The 12135-nt window shown below is 44.2% G+C and overlaps 1 protein-coding gene across 3 annotated transcripts in view; it reads left to right on the top strand.

The window, feature by feature from the left end:
* Vwc2 (von Willebrand factor C domain containing 2) overlaps positions 1-12135 on the top strand; it is a 141190-nt gene that overhangs the window by 14197 nt on the left and 114858 nt on the right. For 2 of the 3 annotated variants that reach the window (NM_001109312.1, XM_017599335.3), the window contains exon 3: positions 11994-12123. The exons of the other annotated variant lie outside the window; for it this stretch is intronic. In NM_001109312.1, the coding sequence (NP_001102782.1) occupies positions 11994-12123 (130 nt within the window). The remainder of the gene's footprint in view (positions 1-11993; positions 12124-12135) is intronic. 3 annotated transcript variants of the gene reach the window in all.

A 12135-nucleotide genomic window follows, 5' to 3' on the forward strand; every position in this document is an offset into this window, starting at 1 on the left:
GCTTTGAAACAACTCACCTGCTCTTAGCAGTGGGCAGAGAGGAGGTAAGGTTAACCAAAGAGGCGTGCTCTTGCCAATGCTGAGTGTGTGTGTGTGTGTGGCGGGGAGGGTGTCAGAAGTGGCCTACTTGCTTTTGATGAATCTATTCTGATTATTTATCCATCGGTCTGCAGGCATTATGTCTGAATCATCAGCAGAAGATGCTGTCCTGCTTTACTCTGTTTCTCAAAGTTACTCAGCTCTTTGCTACCAAATACACGTGACATATGAGTACTATTTTCTACCCTTTCCTGCCCTAGCAGATTTCTGTAGGATCTGCCCTAACCAGAGAGAACTGTTCAGACAAGGATTTGAAAGTCTCAGGCAGAGAAGATCTTACAATGTTATTGGTTGGTGCTGAAGAAGAAAGCTGGACCACCCCACCTCCTCTCCCAGGGTGCTCTGTGAATTTGCAGTATGGTCCATGGGGTTTTGTTTCTTCCAGACTCTCAGAAACTGACAGCTTCTGGGGACAGTTCTTAATTAAGTCCCTTTGTGTGCAAATTCATTCCTGACAGAGCATGGAGGACAAAGAATGACAAAAATGTCTTCTCTGAAGAGCACAGGCAGCCAGGCTGAATGCCCTGTGGCTGCTGGCTGCTGGTTGGATTTGAGGGAAAGGAAGGATGAAGGTCCATTTCACTCTAATAGGGAAATACCCTCTTCCTACGGAAAGGAGACAGAATCACCCAGGGAGAGCAGAGCTTGCCTGTGCTAGCCCTGCTGGATGACTCTTCATCAGAAAAGAAGGGGTGCCTGCCAGCTTTCCTGTAACTTACATGGGCAATTGCCTCTGGTCAGATTTGAGGGCAAGTCGGTGAATAATTTAATAAGTCAATAGGGCAAAGTGTGGAAGTAGAGTAAAACTGATGAAAACGAAGCTGTAGTCAATGGAGTGTGTGTGTGTGTGTGTGTGTGTGTGTGTGTGTGTGTGTGTGTGTGTGTGCCTATATTCTGATTCCACACCAGTGACGATGTTTATCTATAGACAAGACCTGAGTTGAACATTTGATCAGCTCCCCACCCCCCGGGTGTGCTTTCCTCACTCTGTCAAAGCAAATTCAAAAGGTATGACGTTCCCCGTCTGCTCCATCTCTAAATAATACAGTTCTCCCTTGTCAGGAGTTACTGAGTTATTCGCACACGAAGAGCACTTGGTAGCTTTTCATGCCACATGCTCAGAGTGTGAACTGGACGGTTTTGATAGATGGAGTTGCTAGAAAGGACACTTTCGCCACCTGGTGACAAAACTGTGGCAGTGGTTTTTTTTTTTGTTTTTTTGTTTTGTTTTGTTTTTTTTGTTTTTTTTTTTTTTTTTTTTTTTTTTTTTTTTTTTTTTTTTTTTTTTTTTGAGTAGCTGTTAGTCCACCAAAGACAGTTCTTGCCTTTAGCAACTAGCTTGGAGCCTAAGCTCTTCAGGATAACTGAACAACAAACGAAATTCCCACATGGGAGCTGGAAGATCATTAGCTTTAATGTAGTAGCATTCCCTTTAGCTTGTGGACCCTTAAAATCTGAAGATGCTTGAAAATAGTTATCTATAACCATTTTTCATTGGGCTTTTGTTGGTCTTAGAGTTTTTTTAGAGATCCCATTACTGTGGGTAATTACTCAGTGATTTGGTGGTTTTCCCCATAAAGACTGGGCCAGCTTTCATTTACCCCAGACAGGAAGGAGTCCCATAGCATCAAGTTATTGAAAGGGCACCCTACCCTCGCCAGCTTTCTGCCTTCTTGCCTTGCTTCTTGTTACAGAATCCAGCCAATTGTCTGAGGTGCTACAGGTCCTGTGTTTTCTTCAGAACAGCATCCTAGCTTTCATAGTTGTGAATAATTATCAACCTCTTTGCAGCCCCCAGTGATGTCGGAGCCTCTATTCTTGACAGCTATCTTGTTCCAGCTCTTTTAGGATCTCTGGTCACCAGAGGTCCCTTCTCTGTTCTATATCTTAGGTGCCTGTTCCTTGTCAGAACACTTGAATGACTCCTGCACTTTTGAGTTTCCGTACTGTAATGGAGGCCAGCTTTCCCCACAAAGCATCTGGAGTCTTCAGAATCTATCCAGGCTAAGGAATGTCAGTTCTCAGTTCTCAGACACCTCTCCACCCAATCCTGGGATACTTCCGATAGACTCAAGCTAGAATCTCAGCTTTTGATTCTTTGTCCTTGTCCCTCTTTCTCCCTCCCACAGTTCTTGTTTCCAACACTAAAAATGATTAGGCTTCCCTAGGATGTGTTCTGAAAGTCATACTTTTGTTGCCTCTGAACTGTAGCTTGCCCTGCAGACTTTTGAGTTCTGATGTCTGAAGGTTCAGCTCCAGATGCACTGGAAATGATGACTTCCTTACTGAATAGTCCCTGGTAATGCCCACAAACTGAGCATAAGTACTTATTAGTAGATATTAGCAGTTGCCAATGGTTTTGCTCTTTGGAAAACTAAGTGTTGGGGCCTGCATGAAAATACAGAGCTGAGAGGTCTGGGAGAAGACAGTTGAGAAGAAAACCTAGCTGGACAGAATTTCAGAGTTTACCCAGCACTCCTATTTATGGACTTAGCATTGTGAGTTCAATTTAGTGTAGACTAAAAATACTTAAAAGATTCGCATCTGAATTCCTTGTCGTCCACTAAATAATAGAGTCAAATAACTATCTATAGGACACTTTGTACAAGTGGGTAGAATAAGTCGCCTGGACATCAGTTTAATTGTACAGCTGGATGTGCATGGATTCCATGCAAATATGACTCTGTTTTACAGAAAAGACTTGAGTCTTTGTAGATTTGGGTCTCTATGGTTAAAGGAAATGTTTATATGTATAGTGAGGGAAGACAACACTAGTTTTCTCTCACTGTGCTCTGTACCTCATAGCAATCATGTTCATTGTGTCTAAGCATTATTGGGAGCTATGGTTTAAATCCATCTTTCAGATGTGGCACTGATACACAAGTCACATGCTCTAGTTTGCACACTCAGTTGGGCAGAATTGGGCTTGGACCCAATATCTGGTTGTCAGTCTTGCTCTTCCAGTAAAAGAGACGATGTGGTTTCTGTCCATGTGTGCCAGGCACTGTAGTGCTCCAATTGCACCTTGATCATTTACTGGATACCTTCTTCCTCCTGGCCTGTCCATATGAAAGCATAGAGCTTCAATGAGAAATGTGGCCAGCCTCAGACAGCTTCCATTCCCAAATCCCTGTGCAGTCACAATGTAGACGCAGCCACTGTCCCACCAATGCTACCTGGTACTCTTCACTTTCTGGCCTGACCCTTGCTTGTCTTGCTTGGGGAAAAGTAGAAACCATTTGTCCTTGTGGCCAGAGACCTCCCCACTACCATATTCAGTTTTGAATTTCTGGTTGGGCATCTGTAAGAGACTGTTGTACAAGTTAATGCATAGACTTTTCTAGTTTCAGGAGCATGGGTACAGGGCTTCTTCTGCCTGTGGCATGCACCCTGGGACAGTAACACCGAGGCCCAGAAGAGGCTGGGCAAACAGACCTATGTGTCAGTGTCACCCTACCCTAGAGATCTGGAAACATTCTTGATTCAACTTGTTTTCATGTTTGTTTTGAGATGGGGTCTTGCTACATAGCCCAGGCTAGCTTGGAAACCTGCAGTTATCCTGCTTCAGTCTTTCAAGTGCTAACATAACAGACGTGCTCCTGCTCAATTTGTGGGGCATCCTTCATCCCTGGGGTAAAGACTCTGTGATAGCGCCAAGCAGATTAGTATGGGATGCCCACACCATTCTCCTCACTGTCTGTTCACCTAGTGCAAGTGATGCAGCCCAGAGGCGTGCCACCGGAAACTGCCAGCAGCTGATTACTAGTGGGGGTGATGAGTTGGCTTGACCGCTTCCCTCCTGTGCTATGTCTTACCGTATTTGTTTCTGATCCCCATCTCCTAATGAGATGAAAGGATACAAGTAAAACTAAACCTCCCTCACTATCCTTGCTTAGTCTTTGCTCTCTCTTCACTGCCATGAGAAGATAGGTAAGTCAGCCTCCTGGGTTGACTTTCTCATTTTCTCCATAAGCACACTCCTGTAAACACATGCCTTTTGTTACATGAGCCTGCACGGATTGCTGCTTACACGCACATGCCACGAGATGCCATATCTGTTCTTTGTAACTTGCTCTGTTCCTCGTCATGCTTTTAAGATCCAAATATTTACCTCATGTATGATCATTCCTGTATGTTTGCTGTTTTCTCGGATTCCTCGTGACTACTGTGACACAGGGCTTAGCAGGTCTCTTACCAACAGTCATCTCTACTCGGTTTTATTTTCTCAGCCACTAAGATTCTGGTTTTCAACTTAACTGGTGCCACAAGCTCAATGTCTTGGGCTTGGATGTTTACCCAGATGGAAGGCATTTTGCCAGCAATACTTTGCCAGTCTGAACGGCTACCAAGCCTACCTACGGGGAAGATCCTGCATCCTTATGAAAGGAGATCCCAAATGCCCTCATCCTGTAGGCAAGCTACGACTGGGGAGAACCTGTTTAGAGGGCCCTTTGGAGTCAACTGCTGAGTGTCTGTGCTCTCCCTCCTGAAGAGTTGGGATAGAAGCAGAAGCAAAACTTCAAGAATCTCTCTCAGTTCCAACTCTCCTGGCTCCATCCTGTAGTGCATGACTCAAAGTCCTAGTTCCCTTTTTCAAGCCAGAAAAGATAAGAATCCTTGTTTGTCCAAACTTGGTGCCCTCCACGTTATCACCATGTGAGTGCATGCCCATGAATATGTTTCATTGGGTAAGCGCTTCCCACATTCTTGATCAGACAGCATATTCATTTATACTCCAATTAACTATTCAGACTGCCCTATTTTTTTGCCATGTCATTGGTTTTGTTCACTTTTCCTTTTGATTTGTAAAAATAGTTCACAACTGATTAATAGAACTTCTTACACATTCCCAATGCTGTTACTTGTAGTTCCCATCGTGTCCACAGCAACAACTACTGCCCATCAAGCCCCGTGTGTCTTTCACTCATTTCATCTTCACAGCAATCAAATGAAGCAAATAATCCATTCCATCATCTGACACTTGCCACTGCAATGAAATATCCAAGGAAATCCACTCATAAAGAGAGGAGGGGCTGTCTGCGATTATGCCACCCTGAATGCATCCAGCCTGGTCTGATCTCAGAAGCTATACAGGGTCAGGCCTAGTTAGCATTTATCAGGGAAGAGAAGAGGCGTCATTCCAACTTAAACTGTGGGAGATTTCAGCCCATAAAACTTTTGAGCCAGGGCGAGGCACCACATAATCACAGGAGCAGGGAAAAGGGCAATGATGCTGATTTCAGGCCAGGAAGCAAATGAGAGTGGAGAAGAGAGTGAGGTTGCTTATGCCTCAAATGGTCCCATGACTATTCACTAGCTCCACCCCCTCAAGTCCATCACTGCTAATAGCACCACCCTATGGTTCAGCCTTCAATAGTGTAGCAATGGTGTGGGGCTTCTGGTTGGTTCGTTTGTTGGTTGATTGGCTGGTTGGCAGGTTGGTACGTTGGTTCACAGAGATGAGCAATGGTGTACACCAAGGATAAAACAAACAGGAGGTTGGCTGCATTGTCTTTGGCCCTGCTAATGCAGGATGTGAACTCAGCAGGGCAGGCATGTGGAACTGAATGCATTGTGGCTGGTTAGTGTAGATCAGGTTCATCCTGTCTTACTGTTCAGGGATCGTGAGAGGAGGACATCCACCACCATCACAGATGCCCCTCTGTGTTTGTATCTCCGCCCTCTCTCCCTCCTGACTCTGACCTGATGTTGTGCCTTTCCTGTACAGTTATGTTCCTCTAGCCTAGTTCAGGCAGCATTATTTGTACATGGATCTGGGTCTCAGATTTCTGTCTTCCTGTCCATATAGCCTCCTCTGTTCCACTGTCAGCAGTTGTCTCTATAGTGCTTGGTTGTATCCTAGTTTATTCTGTGCCTTGTCATTCCACCAGAAGAGAAACCTTTGAAACTCTCAAACATATATAATATATATAATATATGCAATATACATAAACACTATACAAATCTATATATAAAGTTATCACTTCCCATTTTCTAACCCCCCAAGCCCCCCCACATCTCATTGATATCTCTTCTCCCACCCAGGCAAATATTTTGATTTTTGTGTTACTTTACATGATTGTCAAAAATGTTCACTGTAATGTCTAGATGAGTGTTTCAAGGGTTGGAGGACCAATGCCAGGTTGCCAATGCAGATTTCTTTGCAGTGTGGGATCTCACATAGGTCTAGCCTCCCTTTTTTACAGAATACAACTCCCACCTTAGACCTTCTGGTTTTCAGGTTCAAACAATAGCTTATTAATTATGTCAACAACAAAGCACAAGGTTTTGCTTACTTAGTATACAATGTGTGTGTTTAAGGAAGACGTTGACAGGAAGAGCAGAGGATTAGATTGTGAAGGAGGAGTAATGGGGGCTGGTAGCTTCTGGACAGTGTTCAGAATCAGAAGCAATCTTGATCACACACTTTATATTCATTCCCTTAATATTCCTTGGCCCTTTACACAGTCTCAGACCTCGTTTTTAAGTCACCACTTTAGAAACCAGCGAGATAAAGTGGGTAAAGATGCTTTCCCCTTGAGTCTGGTGACCCGAGTTCAAGTCTCCAGACCCATTTGGTGAGAGGAGAGAACGAAATCCTCTGAGTTATCCCTGACCTCCGTGTGAGCATGTGCATGCACACACATGATAATAATAAAATAATATCATTAGTGGATATCAGACTGTTGGCCATAACTCCTCTGGATTAAGTATATACATGTTCTCAGGTGTAGCATCTAATCCTGGAGCACTTTGTACAAGTTTGGGCAAGCCTTACGAAAGATAACTATAGATTTTACAGTTAATGTTTCTTTTACCATGTCCTGTGCAACTTAATCTCATTCGGTGGTGATGGTGGGGTCAGTCAATACATACGTTTTCTAGTGATTTCATGGAATACTCGTGGCTGGGGAATGCATGACGAATATTGGATTATTTGGTTTATAGCTTGTAATGCTGAAGTTCCAAGGCAAATATTCCCATTGCTTGCCCTCTGCTGAGGGTCTTGTGATAAATGCCATCGCAGTGAGGAGGGGGCGAGATTGACTCTGTTCTCTATGCCTTGGCTGAATTCAGGGGATCGCAGAACTAAAATCGTTTCAGAGAAAGGGAAGGGAGAATGAGTTTTAATTTACATCTTTGTTTTCATGATAACCTTGTTTTGTGTAATTGCAGAACACACACTTTGAAGTTTAGGAAGACAAATGGATAAACTGATCCAATAAATGGTGAAGTGAGGGCTTTCTTTTATGATGAGTCGTGTTGGTGGAGAAAGATCGAAGCTGAAGCCTATTAGCTCATACTGCTCTGAACTTAAATTAATCCCATCAACCAAAGCATTACAATCATTTGGGAAATTGTTCTGAGATTTTCGTTCCTCCTATTTGTCTATTGTTGAGTTATCATCTGCATTTAGCATGGAATTGGTCCCTAGGCACCAAGAAGTGCTGCCTTTTGCCACAGTGGGATTTCATGGTACCTACTCCAGCAGTTCTTATGACAACCCTCGGATAGGAAGTATATATAATAGAGGAAACTAATTATGACAAGAAGTTTGACACACACACACACAACTCCCACTCCTCTTCCAAGCCAACACCCCCACCCCTTTCTTGCAGCACGGAGCAAGAAGATTCCTTTGAACTGATCTGAGGAAGGAGAACCGTATTCCTGATCAGGGGGCAATTCTGGTGTGGTAAGAAAATGTTGTGGTGCAGATAGGAAAGAGAGGGAGGAAGGTATCTAAAATCATTTCTTGTATTCCAGCTGGGTGTTCAGTGCATGCCCATACTACTTGGGAGGTAAAGGCAGCTAGGTCTCTATGAGTATGAGGCCACCCTGGTTTACATAGTGAATTCTATAACAGCCAGAGTTTCACAGTGAGACCCTGTCTCAAAAAAATCTTGTTTTCCATAGGAAATAGTTGAGAACAGAATCTAAATTGAAGGAACTTTCTATATGTTGTTCTTTGTGGTATTAATGATTTGAGCTGTAGTTACAAAACTAACCAAGGCAGAGCGTCATACAGATAGACGCCTAATTTCACCCAAGTTTGCTAATAGAAAATGGATTTAACTTGTTGCCATCCTGTGGTAGGTTCACACATTTGAGACTTGAGTCTCTGGTGATGGGTGAACTCTTTGAAAGGTGGGGTCTTGCAGGAAGTGTTCAGGTCACAAAGGAATACCTAGTTCGTGTGAAAAGCACAGTGTTCATTTTTATGGTCTTCATTTTTTACGTGAGGCTAATTTCTTGCATTAACCTCATTGCCCACTCATACTCAGTCAGAAGATGCGGACTCAGCACTTGCTGCACAGCCCCTGCTGCTTCTGTTTATGTGGCGCAGACACAGGCACAACTATTGAGTGGTGTGAGGGCATCCCCAATTGTGACTGGTCTACTTTTATTACCATGGAATTACTGTATTTACTTACACTATGTTATCCATCTTGTAGTCAGAGTTGTTTCACTGAAAGAAATAAATCTAAGTATACGTTTTCTTTAGTGTTCTGCTCTGGGTTTAGGATACTTTTCTTAGATTCCCTTTAAAGAGCTGCTGTTTACAACCAGAGCCCCATGTGGTCATAAGAGAGCCATGTGGACAAGCGACAAAGCCCAGCAGCGTGAAGTTAGAGATCTTCAGGCAGAGGAGGCCAGATCCTATTGTGGTAAATATTTAATCGAGGATGTCGACCCTACCTTTGATCGTTTAATTCCCAGATAATAGGTGCAAACCCTTTATGTTTCTAATAAGCCTCAAAAGCACTAGAGATGGGCAAATATTGACCCTATAAACTATTTTATCTACTTCTCTGTCAATAACCCCACATTATAACTTGTCATGTCCCACCTCGGTCTTTCTTACTCTGATTGGCTGGCCAGCCCTCATGGCCAGTTCTCACGATCCCTTACTTGATGGTGTCTTCTTCTCTTTTCCTCTCTCTTCATCTTTCTCCTCTTGGTCTCTGCCTCAGACCCCAAGCTCAGGAAGTGACCCTCTGCCTACCTCTCATCTGCCCAGCTATAGGCTGTAGGCGTCTTTATTCAACCAATAGTTTTAAACTAAGAAACAAGGTTATATAGCATCACTTGGTATACACGAGGATTTCCTCATCCCTGAGGGCAACTGGACCTTGGGGGCTAGTATTTACCATCACAGCACATAGAAACAGACCAAACCTCAACAAGGCCCGGCTACACTTTATTCATCCCCCCGGACCCTAATTTCCATCTTGTCTGCACCCTCCCAAAAGGTGGTAAGGGAAGGTCACACTTCTGAAATTGCAACTGGAATCATGGAATGATGTCTTCATTCTCACACTGAATTGGGAAAAGCCAATTCTTACCGAGACATGTCTGGATCACTCCTGGGATGTTGGTGGTGCCTGGTGCTACTAAACACACTCTGTTTTAGAAGGGTAGATGGCCAGTGTGGTGTGAGATGATCTAGCTTGAGTCCCTTTGGGTCCCCATCAGCTTAACCGGTAGTCACCTTTCAATGTGCTCTGCTGACCGTGAACTTGGTTGCTGCTTCCTTGCTTGGCTCCTAAAGTCCCATAGACACTGGGTTTTTGCATTTTATTTTTAAACCTAGCAACCTTTCATATGCTATAAAAGGGCCATCTAGCAGGCCAGAAGATGGAGTTGAGTGATGATGGCTTACTGGAGGGAAGACTCCAGCTCTATCCTGTGTCCATCTGTGCTTTGATGGACACAGCTTGATCTGTAGACAGCAGAAGTAGATTCAGCCTGACATTTAAAATGGTCACAGGTCTGCACCAGTCAAGAGTGGAAAAGGAAAAGTCAAGACACTCAGATGATATGTACCACTGAGCTTCACGATCAGGAAATAACATTGTTCTGAGCTATGCCTGCTTAACCAATCATAGCCTAATTGATGCCAGCAGGAGAAGTGAAGGATTTGTTCATTTCTCAAACAACTTGATTAGTGCTCCATCAGGGTTACTCTGAGCATGTCTCTAGCTAGTCTCTCGTCTACCCCCAACCCCCACCCCCACACACACCACATGCACACATCTCTCATCAGCTCTCACACTGGGAGCTTTACTCCACTCTCAGGCTCAGACCATCCCAGCTCCTACAAAGAAAAGCTGGTGAGAGGAAGTTTCCAACCTCTGTTGTTACCCTCAAGTGCTCTGTGCTACCACCGAGGCCCAAGTTCAGCAGCAGCTTACAGACCCCTAGTTCCTAGATGTCAGTCTTTCAAGAATGGTAATGGGGTTCCCACTTTGCCCAAGACCCGAATCCACTTCAGAACTGCCTGTTTGGTGTTTATGCTCCTGTCTCCTGCTTGACAGTGCAGTCTGACACTTCCTCCAAAATCACACACATTCCTGACCACCTAATTTCTGTAGTCCACAGCCTAAATATGGGGAAGTCTAATTTTCAAGTGCATATTTTGCCTAGGAACGTGACATATATGCCTCGTTTTGTCTCCTTTAAATCTAGCCCATGTGGAGTTTTATCCTCTCTGCCTAGAATATGACCGAGATGAAGGGTAGGTGTCTAGCTATTGAGCGCTTCCTAAGGACATATGCAGATAAGTGACCGTCCTGCCCCTTGCTAACTCAACCTCTGCTCCCCTGGGGCAGCATAGCTCTGTGTCTCTAATCCATGCCATCTGGGCTTCTTGGCTTTGGCTGGAAGTCCTTCCAGCTAAAGGATCTGAGATGCACTTGACAGTTTCTCTGGCAACTCAAGGTCTTTGCTTTGAAAACTCCCAATAGTTCCCTAATGCTATTTACTGTCTACCTCTGCTCTTGAAACGGAGATGCAATGCTGTAACCAGAGAAGATTGAGGAAAGCAGCAATGACAAAATCCCCCCAAACTCACTGTGCCAAAAATACTTCTTAAAACTGTCCCTTTATATTGTAAACTTGGTTTTAACTTGCAAAGTAAGCCAACATTTTATTTTGTGCTATTGTGAAATTTTTAAGCCTTCTCTCACTCACTCACTCCACCCCCCATCCTGTTCTTTCTCTGTGTATACACACATGAAGAGACAGGGAGAGAGAGAGAGAGAGAGAGAGAGAGAGAGAGAGAGAGAGAGAGAGTCACAGACAACAGACAGACAGACACAGACACAGACAACAGACAGACAGGCAGACAGAAAAAGAGACAGAGAGATCCTGATACCTCTTAAAGCCTTGGTTCCAATAAGAACATAGTATCACTGATGACATAAGGGTTTTCTTGGGCCTTGGAGAAGGGAGAGCCAACATGGACCTACAGTCAAGGGTCCTACGTAGTATCTTGGCTTTATCCCTTAGGAAATCTGGCAAAGGCAAGCTGTCTTATGCCTCCTTACCAGTAAATGGGGCCAACCATTTCAGGAGGGCACTTAATGTCACTCTAAGAGCTCTGGGACATCACAGTTTTACAGCTCCTGGAGAGAGGTTCCCAGCCTCAGGGGATCATGTGAGTGTCTTGTGCTTTCCCTTTCCCATGAGCACCTGTTCTGAGAAATATTTGAAATGATCCATGCTAGGTTACATGAATACAGAGTTAACAGTGCTATAGAAAAGTAAGGCTTTGTTGAGCAAGAGCTCAGTAATAATTTGATTTAAGAAGCAACAGAAGTATTTCTTCAAAGAGATGCTTATAAAGAAGTCCCTTTAGCCAAGAGCTGCCCCAACTGGAGCTGAGAGGTACAGCGGAACTGCCAGCCCTAGTAAATGGCTTTATTGAAACCTAAGGTAACTTGGAAACACCAGGATCTTGTGTCCACATTTAGAAAAATACTGGTCCCAGGCACTTAAAAATGTCATTCCTGAAATGCCTGGCTGCCTTCATCCATAAAATAAAGCTATGGCTTTGTAGGGTAAGGACTGTATAAGGGAGGTGTGACCCTCATCATGGGCTTGTGTCTCAGGTGTCTCCATGTGAACGGTGTCGCTGTGAAGCCAATGGTGAAGTGCTGTGCACAGTGTCGGCGTGTCCCCAGACGGAATGTGTGGACCCCGTGTATGAGCCTGATCAGTGCTGCCCGATCTGCAAAAACGGTAGGTGGAACA

This window comes from Rattus norvegicus, chromosome 14 (assembly GCF_036323735.1).
Source record: "Rattus norvegicus strain BN/NHsdMcwi chromosome 14, GRCr8, whole genome shotgun sequence".
Classification (NCBI taxonomy): domain Eukaryota; kingdom Metazoa; phylum Chordata; class Mammalia; order Rodentia; family Muridae; genus Rattus; species Rattus norvegicus.